A 17,998-nucleotide genomic window follows, 5' to 3' on the forward strand; every position below is an offset into this window, starting at 1 on the left:
TGAAGCCGAGTTGATCTGGCCGGGGTGAAGCGTCCCATTTTGCCTTACACCCGTTGCGTCCCCTTACACCTGGCACGAGGCTGCCTCCCATACACTGTGCCAGAGAGAGAAACCCCGGGGGAATGGCAGGAAACTGGCCGGGCCTTCATGCCACTCTCAAATTTCCTGGGAATTTTTTCCGGGCTTGGGTTCTTAACTAGAAAATGGTTCTTAAAAAGAGGCAAAAACATCTTGAACACCTGGTTCTTATCTAGAAAAATTCTTAAGTAGAGGCGTTCTTAGGTAGAGGTACCACTGTCTAGTACTGCTAGGGAGGAAGGCAATGCTTCCAAAAGCAATCTAAGATACTTTTGGTGTAATGATTAACTAATGTTTCTTCTAGTCCACATATTCATGCAATATTGCTCTTGTTTTAGATACAGTAATTGGAAAACCTACTGACAGAAGTGAGATGACCTCTGTTTCCTTCAAAAACAAAGTCCCAGAACTGTCATCTGAAGATGTATTTTTGCCAAAAAAGAAGTTGTGCAATAACTTGCCAGAACTGTCCAGCAAACGAGACACTAAAAAATGTTTCCTGCGTGTAACAGGCATGACTTGTGCATCATGTGTTTCAAGCATTGAGAAGAATTTACAAAAAGAAAATGGTAAAATAGCATGACATCTTTTTCTTTATGTTATTTGGCTTTTCCTTTGAAACAGTGGTTTTCAGCCATTGCCGATTATTTAGCTTGCTAAATGTTCTGTTGGGCTCTCTGGTACACTCCTCCCAAAAATTCACAGGTACAAATTTCAGACACACACACATTTGAAAATTCAAAACAATGTTCTTTATAATGAAAATTCACTTAAACCAAGCCCTCTTTTGGTATAGCCAAGAGCACTCATCTCCAAACAAACTGGTAATTTGTACAAGTCCCTTATCAGTTCTGTGATACTTAGCTTGCAGCTGTGAGGCAATTCACAGTCCTTCTTCTTTCACAAAGTGACACACACTTTGCTCTGGTTTAGTTTCAAAGTGGGGAAAAATCAGCACACAAAAAGTCAAAGTCAGTAAAGCAGTCACGAAACACAAGGATCAGATAATCCTCCACAATGGCCAAACCCACAGGCTGCTATTTATAGCAGCCTCACTAATTACCACAGCCCCACCCAACCACTGGTGGCCTCATTTTCTTTGATAATAATCTCTCAGTTGTTGCTTTCTATGCATCGCTCTCCGCATGCGTGGCTGTATCATTAACTCTTGTTCTGAATCCAAGGAGGAGCTAGATAATTCATCTCCTTCTGAGCTGTCTGCCCCACTCTCCTCCCCCTGTCACTCATGTCTTCTTGGTCAGAGGAGCCTTCATCAGCAGATTCCACCGGGGGCAAAACAGGCCTGCAGCATGTGGATGTCTCACCCACATCCACAGTCCTTGCGGCAGGAGCAGGGCCAGAGCTAACCACAACACTAACTGCAGGGGCTATCTTAGCATTTTACTGTTATATGAATAATTATTTTGGAATGAATCTAGCCTCAAGTCACTTAACAATGACATGAATGTAACTTTGATTTAGTGTTAGACATGCCCTGTAAATATGTCTGCTTAGAAGGGAAGACAATAAATTTGAGAAAGATCTTCTTTCTCATCAGGCTACTTAAAATGCTAACTGGATTAAATAATAAAGATTACACTTTAATGCTACCATTAACTGAGTGCTTCCATTGTGTTTAGGCTGTTGGGTATGTCGTCGGAAATAATTTATTTGTCTGATGCAGCTTTGTTTTTACAGGAATAGTCTCCGTACTTGTTGCCTTGATGGCAGGGAAAGTGGAAGTAATATATAAGCCAGATAAAATTCAGCCTCTTGAAATAATCCAGTTGATTGAGAAATTGGGTTTTGAAGCTTCAGTTTTACAAGATTATGCTGGCACAGATGGCAACATAGATCTTAAGGTGAGCACCATGACACCAAGTCTTAGAAGCTTCATATTGATCCCAAACAGAAAAATACAGAGATGAATATTCAACAAAGAATAGATTGTTCTACTTTTAGATTCATGCATATGACTTTTGAAATGTTGAATTTTAGATCCCAGCAGCAAATTTTAAAGGCAGGTCACACAATTAGCTTTGTAATTAAAATCATATTTTTATATACAGATTGTTTTCTGTACATCTGTGTTTTTACTTTTAATTTTGTTTGAATCTAAAGTTCTAAAAACATCATGCCAATTGGATAGATTTGCATACAATTCTACATTTATTTCAGCTACTTCTGACAAATGTGGGCATCTGAGATGTTCCCAAGAAAAAAGATTGACCAAGGGGAATGTACTTATTTTGTAATGTAGGAGTTATTGCAAAGTTGCTTATGAAAGACAAATGTAACAGTCGAGAATGCCCAATATTTTCCCAGCTAGTATGTGATGAGATTTAACATATGTGGAAAACACTAGATTAGGGAAAGTTGGTTTATCTTTGGGATTTTCAGTGGCTGTGTTTCCCTTTCATTTTCTGCCTTCAATAGATGCCCCCCTTGATCTGGAATTTGAGGAGGTTGTACAAAGTATCACACTAATAAAACTTACTGTTTGGTGTTTTTTTTAAATTAACATGGAAAATGTGGTCAATCTGACAGCCCAAAGCAGATTCTTCTGCTAACAGCTAACTGAAATTTTGCTTAGATTCTAGGGATGACTTGTAGTTCATGTGTTCATAGCATTGAATCCAAGCTTACAGAAACCACTGGCATTCTCTATGCATCTGTAGTCCTAGCCACTTCAAAAGCCCGTGTTCGTTATGACCCAGAAGTGATTGGTCCTCGAGACATTATAAAAATGGTTGAGGTAAGCTATTAAAGCAAACATTTCTATGAGCCATGATAGTAATTAATTAATATTAGAGAATATTAACATTAGATTTAATCTTCCCCAGCCCAGGCACGTTCCACATTTTTATCCTCAGAGTACCAAATCCAGTGTAGCTATTGTTGAGAATTCTGAAAGTTGCAGTCTTGAATGTTTTATTAGATTATAGAATAAAATACAAAAATACAAAAACAAATAGGAGGACACAGTGGGGAGGAGAAAGGGAAATAAAAGTGAGATGGGGGAGAAAAGAAAAAAACCCATTGATTTCTCACTTCCTCTGTTGCAGTAGAATGAAACATTAACATTGAAACTCAACTTTTTGCTTTTCCATAATAATATAAACTAGCCATTTTTATAAAATTGAGAATTCAGGAAGTTGAAGTCCACACATCTGGAAATGTTTGGGGGAGACTGCTGCAGTAAGAAAATAGAGACCACCTTTGGTGGGAAGATAACAGCGTTCCGTGGCCTTTCGGCATTTAATCATTCCGGCCACATGACCACAAAATTGTCACCAGAACAGCACTGGCTCTTCAGCTTTGAAACAGAGATGAGCACTGCCCCCTAAAGTCAGGAATGACTAGCAAGTATGTGCGAGGGCAATCTTTACCTTTACCTAGTCTTCTAATCTTCATTTTAATTTTTGTAATGGTATTTCTTTGCTTTTTGTTATAAAGGGAATTGGTTTTCAAGCATCTTTGGCTAAAAGAGATCCAAAAGATCATAACTTGGATCATAAAGAGGAGATCCAACAGTGAGTATATCTGCCAACCAAAAAACATTTAATAAACAAATGCTTCAGGGAAATTCCTCTCCAATTAGTTGAATTCATTGAAAAAAAAATCTTTTCATCTCCCTACAGTCATTGAAATGTTACAGATTGGGAAATTCCTTGTTGTCAAGGGGAGGAGAAATGTGGACATTTTTCATATTTCATGAAAAACTTCTAAACTAATTGTTTCTGATCTGATTGACCAACTACACACTACGCCTTTTATTGTAGAGCCTTTATTTCCTTTGTTTCACACTTCTCTGCATGTATGGGCTATCATAGCTGAGTTGCAATGAAGAGTGGAGAAGGGTTCAAAAATAGACAAAGACCATGTAGGAACGAAAGAATAAAAGCATCTTTATTTTTCACCCAGCTCTTTTACATTGAATGTTATCTCTACGCTACTTCAGCTTTGCACGTACACAGTTTTACATGATGTAGTAACTTGTGTACAATGAATTACAATGAACTGTATCATTAATAATGTTGCAGGTGCAAGGACAGAACTTTAGGGAGTTTCTTGGCAGCAGGCAAAGAATGTGTTTTGATGGTGTTAGCCGACACGTTTCTCCTAAAACAGCTATTTCCAGGCTTGAACTTTCCAGGGCTACCCAGAATTCTGTGACTACAATACCTGTGCAAAAAACCCATGCTAACGCATGCTAACAGCATTATGTGAATTGAGCATCCATATGTGGCTTTGTGTCATATCTGGGCTTGCCCAACCATATGACCTTTGACCTACGCAAGGAATACTACATTGCAAAACTCCAGGTGACATTTTGCTGATGATCATCCAAATTCCTGCAAGCCAAATATTGTAGCTCTTCACACATAGGTGCCCACAATAAAACATTCGAGCACACCCATCTATGTTCAGAGCTGATTTGCATCAAATCTGATGACAATGATAAAAGTGGTATAATTTGCTTTTGTTAATCATGTTGGAGGGAAGCTTCACCTTCTAACAGTCTGGAATCTCTGCTATTGCAGGTGGAAGAAATCATTCTTATGCAGCCTGGTGTTTGGTATTCCGGTTTTGGTCTTAATGGTTTATATGTTGTTACCCATTGGTGACCATCATGGATCAATGGTGTTGGAGCAAAATCTGATTCCTGGACTGTCTATTCTAAACCTTCTCTTCTTTGTACTTTGTACTTTGGTTCAGGTATGGAGGTTCTTTAAATGCTCTGTTTTCAACATCTCTCTTGATATAATTATCTATAAATCTTTAAAAAGTTTTATTGAGACACATAGACAAAGACATGACGGAAAGCTAATTGCTCCTCTCTCTCTCTCTCTTTCTCTCTCTCTTTCACACATTCTCTCCCTTCCAGTTCCTGGGTGGATGGTACTTCTATGTCCAAGCCTACAAGTCATTAAAGCATAAAATGGCCAACATGGATGTCCTGATAGTATTGGCCACGTCAACTGCTTACGTCTATTCATGTATCATTTTGATAGTTGCAGTTACTGAAAAGGCTGAACAGAGTCCCGTCACATTTTTTGACACCCCGCCAATGCTGTTTGTATTCATAGCTCTTGGAAGATGGCTGGAACACATAGCAAAGGTTGGTATTTCTCGAGGGCTAAAGGCCACATGATTTTCTTAATGGCAACAATGATCTCCTTAACAATATTGGTAAAAGTGGTGATAAAATGAGGTCTGGTCACATGGGGCTACCTTTGAAAAGTGTTCGGAAACTTCAGATCGTGCAGAATGCAGCTGCGAGAGCTATCATGGGCGCTCCTAAATACACCCATGTCACACCAACACTCTGCAGTCTGCATTGGTTGCCGATCAGTTTCCGGTCACAATTCAAAGTGTTGGTTATGACCTATAAAGCCCTTCATGGCACCGGACCAGGATATCTCCGGGACCGCCTTCTGCCGCACGAATCCCAGCGACCAGTTAGGTCCCACAGAGTTGGCCTTCTCCGGGTCCCGTCAACTAAACAATGCCGTTTGGCGGGACCCAGGGGAAGAGCCTTCTCTGTGGCAGCCCCGACCCTTTGGAACCAACTCCCCCCGGATATCAGAGTTGCCCCCACCCTCCTAGCCTTTTGTAAGCTCCTTAAAACCCACCTCTGTCGTCAGGCATGGGGGAATTGATACTTTCCCTCCCCCTAGGCTTATAAAATTTATGCATGGTATGCTAGTATGTATGATTGGTTTTTAAATTGGGGTTTTAAATTAACTTAAACTTAAATATTAGATTTGTTTACATTGTACTATTACTGCTGTGAGCCGCCCCGAGTCTGCGGAGAGGGGCGGCATACAAATCTGATTAATAAATAAAATAAATAAATGATGACTTGCTAAATGACCACATTCTCAATGTTCACATATTCTTATATATGAGGCATATTTGCTGGAGGATATTTTATTGTATACCCAGGGGTGGGCAGCAGGCAGGACAGGGTGGAACACAGTTCCACCTGGAGAAATGAAGATGCATGAGCAGCTGTAGCTGATTGGCAGCTGTCACTTCCTGGATTACTGGTCTTGGCTCGGCTCTCCTTTTTTTCTCTGCTGCTGCTGCTGCCTCTGCACTCCTTGCTTTTTTCCTCTTTCCTCCTTCCTGGCCTCGGATGAGCTTCCTTCTCTCCTGCCTGGCTCCCTTCCAGCCTTATGCGACCCACCTCCATATTGAGAGAAGGGGAAAAAAGAGCAAACAAATCAAATTCTAACATAGGCATCTAGTCAAGAAATAGCAGTGAAAGGTTTGCCCGAGAAAGGAGCTTCCCAGAGATGCTGTTTGTGTATTTGAAAACACAATGGTCTTTTGGCTTGCATTCTCTAAAATAGAGAATGCTTCTGCACACTGCATAACTAGCAGAATTAAACTCTTAGTTCTAGCATCTAGGCCAGAGGTCTTCAAACTTGGCAACTTTAAGACTTGTGGACTTCAACTCCTAGAATTCTCCAGCCAGCTGGGAATTGAAGTCCACAAGTCTTAAAGTTGCCAAGTTTGGGGACCCCTGATCTAGGCCCTCTCTTTAGGATAACTTTCATTCCACTCTGCTCTTGCATTGGTAATAGTGGAGTGTATATCAATACTTAGAAAACATCACATGAAATTAAACTGAAAGCGGCATAAGTCCATTGTGAAGACTACCTAAACACATCTGTCTCTATTTCAGAGTAAAACATCAGAAGCACTAGCTAAATTAATTTCTCTTCAAGCTACAGAAGCTGTAGTAGTGACACTTGGACCTGCTGGTTGCATAATCAGGTATGTCATTGGTACAAATGTTTTGCTTTTTTATTGCAAAATATTGCAGTCTGAAAAAACATTTAAATGCAATTTTAATAATTTCCCCTCACATGTTTGAAGTAGATGTATATACTTATTTTTTATTTATTTATTCATTCATTCATTTGTCCAATACACAATACATATGGAAGAGAATAGACATGAAGTAATATATATAAAGATAATATGTAAAAATAGAGAAGAAGATATATGAAAGGAAGAAAATATATATGATATATGAGATAAAGGAAAGACAATTGGATAGGGGACGAAAGGCACACTAGTGCACTTATGCATGCCCCTTACTGACCTCTTAGAAACCTGGAGAGGTCAATCGTGGATAGTCTAAGGGAGAAATGTTGGGGGTTAGGGGTTGACACTATTGAGTCTGGTAATAAGTTCCACGCTTCGACAACTCGATTGTTAAAGTCATATTTTTTACAGTCAAGTTTGGAGCGGTTAATATTAAGTTTGAATCTATTGCGTGAATACGACTGAATTTTTAAAAAGTATATGTGTAGTGTTATGCTTGTTTTTTCTTTTAGACTTGTTCTAACTCATTGCCGAGAGTTAATTCTGATGGAAGTGGAATGTAAATGTCATTATTATAAATAAAATTTAAATAAATGATAGTTTTACTCTGTTTTGAAAAGTCAATTAACCAGAGATAAGTAAACATCTATTTTGCAATGCTACACATTACTTGAGAAAGATATAGATCTGTGATAGCAAACTTTTTTTTGCTCGGGTGCCAAAAGGGGCCCTGGATGCACAACAGGATTCATGTGCCCACACCCATAATGCAGTGACCTCCTCCATGTGCATCATGCACAACCCCCCGTACTGCCTCCCCTTGCATTCACATAGGCCTCACTGAAGCCTCTGGACTTTCGGTAAGCCTAGTGGGCCCGTTTTTTTGCCATTCACAAGCTCCGGAGGCTTCCCTGAAGCCTGGGGAGGGAAAAAATGACCTCCCCCTGCCCCCTGGAAGACTGAAAATCAGCTGGCCAGCAGGTACATGTGTGCTGGAGGTGACAAAGAACAACTCCTCATGTGCCTTCAGATATGGCTCTGTAAGCCACCTGCGACACACGTGCCATAGGTTCGCCACCACGGATATAGATTAAATATCTTGGATAATAAATGTGGTACATGGTCAGAAAGAGTTCAGATTTTCCAGAATACTGACTTCTTTCCCCCCCCCCTCGCCCCAACCAACAAATGTGTTTAGAATAAATTATTGATTGAGTGAATGTTAACCGAATCATTTAATTTTTAGGATGCTTTAAAGTTTTTTAATTATTATTAATTGGATCAAAATGCTTTATTGTGTATTCCTTGTTTGTTGTGAGCCGCCCTGAGTTCACGGAGAGGGGCGGCATACAAATCCAATCCAATCCAATCCAAATCAATCAATCAATCAATCAATCTGTTGATTTATTCCCTCCAAGAGCTCAAGTGGCGATATGGCATTTCTTCTCTAGGTTTTCCTCCAATAGCTCAATAAGGTGGGTTGCGCTGAAAGAGTTAGCAGCCCAACGTCACCCAGTGAGTTTCTGAAGTTGAAAGTAGAGATGAAGCTGATATCCCTGGCCTCAGTTCAGTACTACAATATTCTGGCATATGCAGTCATACACATAAAAAACAGTTTTAGAATATTAAAACAACTTACATATCATATGTGGGGGTTTTTTGTATTTATCTTTGTATATTTACCTTAATTAAGTCAGTGTGGGGTGGTTTTTTTTCATCTGAAAAAAACAAGATCTGGGGGAGAAAGTTGCATTGAATTTTAACTTTATCTTACAGAGAGGAGCAAATCCCTGCAGAATTAGTTCAGCGAGGAGATATTGTAAAGGTGGTCCCTGGTGGGAAATTTCCAGTTGATGGAAAAGTGATTGAAGGCAGTTCAATGGCCGATGAATCTCTTATAACAGGTAATACCTTCCTATTAAAGAATAAATAATTTACCCTTCCAAAGAGTTGCTGTTATGCAAGAAGCTTAGCGGTAGCATCTAAAAAGGTAACATCTAGTTGACCTTGATTGGTTAGAAAGCTAAACTGAATATGTTCAGTTTAGGTAGTACTGTACTAGAATGGAGGAACTATGATGGTTTAGAAATGAAAAAAGATCTCAGAAGACAGAAACTACTTCTTTTCTATTCTTTTCTAAAAAAAACTTATACGGATGTGCTAAATCAGAGGTCACCAACATTTCAGACCCCATTAAATTAAATTCATAATTTTAAATCCCGTGGACCACTAATATGATCTGCCTAATACATGGCTGGGTGGGCGTGACAAGATGGTCATGTGACTGGGTGGCTGTGGACAACTTAATGTCACTCACGTTGATGGACACCTTGCCAGCCTCCACTCGCCACTCCTTTCCTGCCTACCTGAACTCCTTAGGGCCCCAACAGGTAGCAATTGCTGGAGCTAAGCATCCACCATGAAAAAGAGTTGGAAAAACAGCTGGCTCCCTTGAACAGGGGACACTGCAGCAACACAAATATTCATTGCACGCATCTGGTCCAGGGGCCTTAGTTTGAGGACCCCTGATTTAATGCAATATAAAAAATGGAAATTATTTTTCTGCAGACCACCAAAATTTTCTCATTGGTCCACGGACCACCACTTGGCGACTGTTGTGCTAAAGGACTTACTACAATTTGAAGGCAGTTTTACCTCTGAACTTCAAGTTGGACTTTTAGCTGTGTTGCCTCAGCCACATATGGTGGCCCAAATCTTATTTGGAATCCCAGTAGTTTTGGTGCCTGAAGAGAACCAAAATAAGAAAGATGATACCTTGAGCCTCAGATAGATAATTTTGAACCTTATTAATAAGTGGGTGAAATCATAAAGTTATCTCCATTACCAAACATTTTTACCTCATCTGCTGTTCTACACCCACATTTCTGGTTCAGGGTTTTGACTCCTATTTCACTATGCACAAGATATATTTGAAGCAGGGGTGAAATTCAAAAGTTTTCCCTCTCAGTTCTGTGGGTGTGGCTTGGTGAGCGTGATACGGGAAGGATTCTGCAAAATCTCCATTCCCACCTCACTCTTGGGGCAGCCAGAGGTGGTATTTGCCGGTTCTCCAAACTACTCCAAATTTCCGCTATCGGTAGAATATCCAGAACCTGTCACAACCAGCTGGATTCCACCCCTGATTTGAAGGCATTCCTTGGAATTCAAATTTATTCTACTAATAAATCACAGAAACAATTTAATAAAGATTTGGAGGTCCAACACATGGCAACTCCAAATCTCAACTAGCAAATGCTCTGTCCTACACATTGGGAAGAAGAATCTGAACTTCAAATACGAACCGAATAATCAAATTATCATAGATAATCCCCACTCGGTTAAAGACCTCAGTATACTAACAACAAAAGATTTAAGTGCCAAAGCCCACTGCAACAACATAGCCAAGAAGGCTTCAAGAGTTGTAAACCTAATCCTACATAGCTTCTGCTCTGGCAATCTCACACTACTTACCAGAGCTTACAAAACTTTTGCCAGACCCATCCTCGAATATAGCTCATCCATTTGGAACCCATATCGCATCTCAGACATCAACACCCTTGAAAATGTCCAAAGATATTTCACCAGAAGAGCCCTTCACTCCTCCACTCGGAACAGAATACCCTACGAGACTAGACTTTCAATCCTGGGCCTAGAAAGCCTAGAACTAAGACACCTTAAACAAGATCTAAGTATTGCCCACAAGATCATATGCTGCAACGTCCTGCCTGTCGGCGACTACTTCAGCTTCAACCACAACAACACAAGAGCACACAACAGATTTAAACTTAATATTAACCGCTCCAAACTTGACTGTAAAAAATATGACTTCAGTAACCGAGTTGTCGAAGCGTGGAACTCATTACTGGACTCCATAGTGTCATCCCCCAACCCCCAACACTTTATCCTTAGATTATCCACGGTTGACCTATCCAGATTCCTAAGAGGTCAGTATGGGGCGAGTACAAGTGCACTAGAGTGCCTTCCGTCCCCTGTCCTATTGCTCTCCTATATCTCCTATACCTTTCTTCTATTCCTATATCTCTTCTTCTATTCTTTCATTGATATGTTCTATTCCTATATCTACTTTTCTATTCTTTCATAGATATATTTTACTATGAGTATCTCCCCTATAACCTTCATCATGTATTTTACTATGTATATATATACCCGCTAAAACCCTCATTGTGCATTGGACAAAATAAATAAATAAAAATAAATAAATAAAATAGTTTCAGAAAGAAAACAAGAACTCACCAGTTTCTGAATAAAAAGGTTTTGCTGCTTGAGTAGCTTAATTTTTGAGAACGAGATGTAAGGTTGCCATGGGGAAGAAAATAGCGCCGAAAGAGAACAAACAGTTATTGTTGGCTGTCTAGGATTCAGTTTCACCAAAGAGCAGGCGCAGTTCATCTGCCCCTTGATCTTGTTACTTTCCACTGAGATGTGGATTTCTTCAAAATTGAAGGTATAGCTTAATGCACCTCTACTATTATTATTTTTTTGGGGGGTAACTGTTGCTAGGTATGTGAAATGCTATTAAAACATAGTGTTGGTTATGACCTATAAGGTCCTTCATGGCACCGGGCCAGGTTATCTCCGGGACCGCCTTCTGCCGCACGAATCCCAGCGACCAATTAGGTCCCACAGAGTGGGCCTTCTCTGGGTCCCGTCAACTAAACAATGTCGTTTGGCGGGAACCAGGGGAAGAGCCTTCTCTGTGGCGGCCCCGGCCCTCTGGAACCAACTCCCCACAGAGATTAGAATAGCCCCCACCCTTCTTGCCTTTCGTAAGCTTCTTAAAACCCACCTCTGTCGTCAGGCATGGGGGAATTGAGATATTCTTTCCCCCTAGGCTTCTACAATTTATGTATGCTATGTTTGTATGTATGATTGGTTTTAAAATAAGGGTTTTTAGCTGTCTTAGTTTTGGATTGTCGCATTTTGTTTTTATCACTGTTGCTAGCCGCCCTGAGTCTACGGAGAGGGGCGGCATACAAATCCAATAAATAAATAAATAAATAAGTAAATATTGGTGGATTAACTTCTTATCTTTATAGGAGAAGCCATGCCAGTGACTAAAAAACCTGGCAGCGTGGTTATTGCGGGTTCTCTCAATGCACATGGCTCTGTGCTTGTAAATGCAACCCATGTTGGCTCTGATACCACCCTGGCACAAATTGTGAAGCTAGTTGAGGAAGCTCAGATGTCAAAGGTAAAACAAACAGTGTTGGGAGGTGGGGGGCGTTGGAATTCATATGCTCACCTGGCTCTTCAAATGACTCAAAATGCTCCAGAACCGTAGTGTATAAAACTAAAACCCACTCTACTAAAATATTTCTCAAAGTTTTATTTATTTATCTATTTATTTATTTTTTGTCTTCTGAATCTCAGCTTTGGCCAGCCTTTGGAGATCACCAGGAAGACAGTTCTAAATCTAATCCACTGAGTTTGCCCACTTGGTTTATTTTCTCTGATCACAATACATCCTTAAACTAGCTGTCTTCAATTGCATTAGATCAGTGTTTCCCAACCTTGGCAACTTGAAGATATTTGGACTTCAACTCCCAGAATTCCCCAGCCAGCGAATGCTGGCTGGGGAATTCTGGGAGTTGAAGTCCAAATAGCTTCAAGTTGCCAAGGTTGGGAAACACTGCATTAGATCAGATAGTTGCTTACATGGTTTTCTCCAATCTGATTCTATGGATTAGTTGGTCTTGCTGGATCAGGGAACTAGTAGTGAAAGTATCTGTTCTCATGAGCCAAGAAATGGGAAACCACAGAAAGCCCTTATGAGCCATAGTGGCGCAGTGGTTGAAATGCAGTATTGCAGGCTATTTCTGCTGATTGCAGGCGGCCAACAGTTTGGCAGTTCGATCCTGGCTGCCTCAAAGATGACTCGTCCTTCCGAGGCTGGTAAAACGAGGACCCAGATTATTGAGGGAAATATGCTGACTCTGTAAACCGTTTAGAGAAGGCTGTAAAGCACTGAAGCAGTATATAAGCCTAAGGCTATTGCTGTTGCTTTTACTGTTGCAGCTGCTGGCCCAGGGACCTTGTCATCATAGAACTATTGGTTGCTTTTGTCCTTAGAGTCCTGAACAGGCTTCGTTGGCATTTCTTCAATACTCTCAAGAAACAAAATTCAGTTAATTCAATCATTAGTTAATTTTGATCAAAGGTGAGGGATATGGGAAAAAAATCTGTATTTCTCTTAACCAGATGCATTTGTCAAATAATTTAATAAGTTTATGTTTTTTTTAATATTGTGCACTCATAAGGACCTTTTTTTCCTGATTTGCAGGCACCCATCCAGCAACTAGCTGATAGATTTAGTGGTTATTTTATTCCATTTATCATAATAATTTCTATAGCAACCTTGATAACATGGATTGTAATTGGATTCATACAGTTTGATGTTGTACTAAAATATTTTCCTGTAAGTACTGTTTGTTTGTTTGTTTATTTATTTATTTATTGGATTTCTATGCCACCTCTCTCACACAACATATAAATAATAATAATAATAATAATAATAATAATAATAATAATAATACTTGTATGCCGTCCCTATATGTACATACTGGGGGGGGGGGGTATTGGAAATTATTTAAAAGTATTTTTGTAAATGTTGGCACATACATTTAAGATCCCAGGAATCCCAGTTCAGTGATTTTAGATTCGGTATGACATCCGTACAAACTGTTCTGCCAGCGTGTCTCAACCGCCCGTAATTACAGGGTAATTAGTCCAGGAAGACACATACCACACAATAAAAGGAAAACCCAAAAGTTTTTATAAACAGAAAAACAGAAACAGATCCCTTTTTAAATGTCAAAGGGATTTTCTGGTACACACAAGGCACAGGTGAAATGCAATCCAATTGCTCACGCAATAACTGGGAAATTGAATCCAATTCTAAAGTCCAGAGAGTCCACACACACAATCCTGAACAGCAAAAAACCACGATCTTGACGAAACAATGAATCAGATAAACTGCCATGAGGCTAACACACCAGGCTGCACTTTTATCTGTAGTACTAATTACAGCAGCCCCATCCAACTACAGGTGGCCTCATTTTCTCTTGTAATAATCCTTTGGTTGTTGTCTCCTATGCATCACTCTATGCATGCGTGGATGTGTCATTAATTCTTGTTCAGAATCCAGGGATGATACAAATCATTGATCTCCTCCTGGGCTGTCTGCCAAACTCCCCTCTTCCCTGTCACTCACGCTTCCTTGGTCAGAGGAGACAGATTCTACTGGAAGCAAAAAAGGCCTGCGGCATGTGGATGTCTCCCCCACATCCACCTCCACATTGCTTGGGGCAGGAGCTAACCACAACACATACCAATGACTGCATCTCAAACGATCCATCTGTTAAGTTAAACTACTGAAAGTTGCAGATGATACAACAATGATTGATCTCATTCAAGATAACAATGAAACCTCATACAGATGGGAGCGTGAACAACTAGCCTCATGGTGCGACTGGAACAATCTGGAACTGAACACACTCAAAACCAAAGAAATGGTGGTAGACTTTAGGAGAAACCCTCTCATTCTACCATCTCTCACAATACTAAATAACACAGTAGAGACCTTCAAATTTCTAGGTTCTATCATGTCTCAAGACCTAAAATGGTTATCTAATATCAAAAATGTCCTCAAAAAAGCACAACAAATAATGTTCTTTCTGCGCCAATTAAAGAAGCTCAAACTGCCCAAGGAGCTGTTGATACAGCTCTACAGAGGAATCATTGAGTCTGTCATCTGCACCTCTATAACTGTCTGGTTCGATCCTGAAACCCAACAAGACTGACGTAAACGTCAGAGGATAATCAGAACTGCAGAAAACACAATTACTGTCAACATGCCTTCCGTTGAGGACTAGTCAAAAAGAGAGCTGTGAAAATATTTACTGGTGCCTCACATTCTGGACACAAACTGCTTCAACTCCTACACTCAAAATGATACTACAGAGCACTGCACACCAAGACAACTAGACACAAGAACAGTGTGACACCACTGTCAAACTATTCACTATGGCTGCTGTTGTGGTTGGCTCTGGCCCAGCTCCTGCCCCAGGGAATGTGGAGGTGGATGCAGCGGAAACTTCAACATGTCATAGGCCTGTGTTATTGCCGACAGAGTCAGTTCAGAGTTTAGTTTCGTCGGACAAAGAAGAAGGTGGGAGTGACTTGGAAGAGGGGGGCTTGGCACACAGCCCAGGCAGACAATCTCCATTATCTTCCATTGATTCGGATGAAGACGTCTTGGACCCACGCAAGTGCAGAATTATGCATAGAAGAGACCAAGTAAGGGCATATTACCGGAGATAAGAGAGGCCACCTGTGTTTAGGTGGGGCTCCAGTAATTAGGGCTGCTGCATGTGGGTTTGGCCGTTGTGGAAGAGTATCTGATTGCAGTTCTTCAGGAATCGTGCCTTGACTTTGTTGATTTTTCACGTCTTTGAAACCAACGCAGAGCAAAGTGTGTGGGTGTTTCACTTTGTGGAAGAAGAAGGGGTGTGAAGTTTCTTCACAGCTGCTAGCTAAGTACTTAAAGACTGATTAAGGGAAATTGTACAGACTACCCGGTTGTTTTGGGACCAGTGCTTTTTGCAATACAAAAAGAGTGCTCAGTTTATTTTGAATTTTGTGATAAAGAACATTGTTTTGAATTTTCAAACGTGTGTGTGTCCTAAATTTGTATCCTTGAATTTTTGGGAGGCTCCTGCCAGAGAGCCCGGCATTACTATTAGTATTAGTTTTCTCATCATTCCTATCACCCATCTCCTCCCTCTTATGACTGTATGACTGTGACTTGTTGCTTGTATCCTTGCGATTTATATTAATATTGATTGTTTTCTGATTGCTTATTTGTTCCCTATGACAATCATTAAGTGTCGTACTTCATGGTTCTTGACAAATGTATCTTTTCTTTTATGTACACATATGCACCAAAGACAAATTCCTTGTATGTCCAATCATGGCCAATAAAAATTCCTTGTACAGTGGAACCCCGACATAAGAGCTGCTCTACTTAAGAGCAACTCGAGATAAGAGCTGGGAGGGGAGAGATATTTTTGTTCTACTTACAAGCCCAAATTCGAGATACAAGCGCCAAGGAGCTGTCTCCTGAAGCCAAACGCTAACTTCCGCGTTCGGCTTCAGGAGACAGCTGCGAAGCGGCGCGGGTGTTTTAAAAGGTTGCAGCCGGCCTGGGGGGCTCGGGGGGGTGCTTGCAGCTTTCTTTCTTTCTTGCTCTTTTTCTTTCTCTCTTTTACCTTCCCTTCCTCTATTTCTTCTTTTCTTTCTCCTTCCCACCTTCTTCCCTCCCTCCCTCCCTTCACTCATTCCTCTCTTACTCTCCCCTTTCATAAGTTTCCTTGCTTCCTTCCTCTGTTCCTGTCCCTTCCCCCTTTCTTTCTTTCTTTCTTTCTTTCTTTCTTTCTTTCTTTCTTTCTTTCTTTCTTGCTCTTTTTCTTTCTCTCTTTTACCTTCCCTTCCTCTATTTCTTCTTTTCTTTCTCCTTCCCACCTTCTTCCCTCCCTCCCTCCCTCCCTTCACTCATTCCTCTCTTACTCTCCCCTTTCATAAGTTTCCTTGCTTCCTTCCTCTGTTCCTGTCCCTTCCCTCTTTCCTTCCTTCCTTCCCACCCTCCGTCCATTCATTCACCCATTCCTCTCTTGATCGCTTAAAGCTGGTCCCTGGTGCAAAAAGGGTTGGGGACCTCTGTCCTACAGGATTGGGTGGCAGAGAAGTTGAACATATGTAAATTTAAAAGTTTAAGAAAGTTTACAAGTTAAGTGAAAGAAACTTCATTATTCATTTATATGTACATGTACATTTCTTCATTAAAAACATGTCTTTCTGCATAATTTAGACTAACTTTGTGAGTTTTTTGAGGGCTGGAACCAATTAAAATTATTTACATTAATTCCTATGGGGAAAAGTCATTCGAGATAAGAGCTGCTCGACTTAAGAGCCCAGGTCCGGAACGAATTAAACTCGTATCTCGAGGTACCACTGTATGTCCAATCACACGTGGCCAATAAAGAATTCTATTCTATATAGTCTAGTGTAATCTAGTCTAGTCTAGTCATTCTTTTTCACTCACACTAATTGTTGTGGCTAGCTCTGCCCCAGCTCCTGCCCCAAGGAATGTGCAGGTGGATGTGGGGTAAACATCCACATGCTGCAGGCCTGTTTTGCTTCCGATGGAATCTGCCGATGAAGCCTCCTCTGACCAAGGAAGCGTGAGTGACAGGGAAGAGGGGAGTTTGTCAGACAGCCCAGGAGGAGATCAATCATCTGTATCATCCCTGGATTCTGAACAAGAATTAATGACACATCCACACATGCATAGAGTGATTCATAGGAGACAACAACTGAAGGATTATTACAAGAGAAAATGAGGCCACCTGTGGTTGGGTGGGGCTGCAGTAATTAGTGCTATAGATAAAAGTGCAGCCTGGTGTTTTAGCCTCATGGCAGTTTATCTGATTCATTGTTTCGTCAAGATCGTGGTTTTTGTGCTGTTCAGGATTGTGTGTGTGGACTCTCTGGACTTTAGAATTGGACTCAATTTCCCAGTTATTGGGTGAGCAATTGGATTGCATTTCACCTGTGCCTTGTGTGTACCAGAAAATCCCTTTGACATTTAAAAAAGGAACTGTTTCTGTTTTTCTGTTTATAAAAACTTTTGGGATTTCCTTTTATCGTGTGGGGTGTGTCTTCCTGGACTAATTACCCTGTAATTCCGGGTGGTTGAAACACACCGGCGGAACAGTAATATAGTGAGCAACCGGGGTGAAATGCTACCAGTTCGGCCTGGTAGGGCATGCTGGTAGCAGCGGCTGCCAATGGTTCAGAGAACCAGTGGTGATGGCAGCACAAGACTCCACCCACCTGCCTGGACATCACCATTTTCTTTCTTTTAAACACTCTTCGCATGTGCTAATGGTTCTGCGCATGTCTAGAGGGTGAAAAAGCACAAGCACGAGTGGAGCCAATGAAAATGTGTGCGCGAGCGTGGCAAGTGTGCACTTCTGAACTGGTAGTGAAGATAAGTAGATTT

At 40.8% G+C, this 17,998-nt stretch overlaps 2 protein-coding genes across 3 annotated transcripts in view; one reads left to right on the plus strand and one right to left on the minus strand.

Moving 5' to 3' along the window:
* Positions 1–17,998, minus strand: part of VPS36 (vacuolar protein sorting 36 homolog) — a 353,187-nt gene that overhangs the window by 138,305 nt on the left and 196,884 nt on the right. The gene's annotated exons all lie outside the window — the stretch shown is intronic.
* Positions 1–17,998, plus strand: part of ATP7B (ATPase copper transporting beta) — a 46,290-nt gene that overhangs the window by 6,632 nt on the left and 21,660 nt on the right. The window contains exons 3-12 of one of the 2 annotated variants that reach the window (XM_070738406.1): positions 417–647; positions 1,777–1,940; positions 2,672–2,833; positions 3,535–3,611; positions 4,623–4,797; positions 4,967–5,200; positions 6,773–6,864; positions 8,695–8,822; positions 11,976–12,130; positions 13,220–13,354. In XM_070738406.1, coding sequence (XP_070594507.1) covers positions 417–647; positions 1,777–1,940; positions 2,672–2,833; positions 3,535–3,611; positions 4,623–4,797; positions 4,967–5,200; positions 6,773–6,864; positions 8,695–8,822; positions 11,976–12,130; positions 13,220–13,354 — 1,553 coding nt within the window. The remainder of the gene's footprint in view (positions 1–416; positions 648–1,776; positions 1,941–2,671; positions 2,834–3,534; positions 3,612–4,622; positions 4,798–4,966; positions 5,201–6,772; positions 6,865–8,694; positions 8,823–11,975; positions 12,131–13,219; positions 13,355–17,998) is intronic. The other variant, XM_070738414.1, reaches the window with a different exon arrangement.

The sequence above is a fragment of the Erythrolamprus reginae genome, chromosome 1 (assembly GCF_031021105.1).
Source record: "Erythrolamprus reginae isolate rEryReg1 chromosome 1, rEryReg1.hap1, whole genome shotgun sequence".
NCBI classification, from domain to species: Eukaryota; Metazoa; Chordata; class Lepidosauria; order Squamata; family Dipsadidae; genus Erythrolamprus; species Erythrolamprus reginae.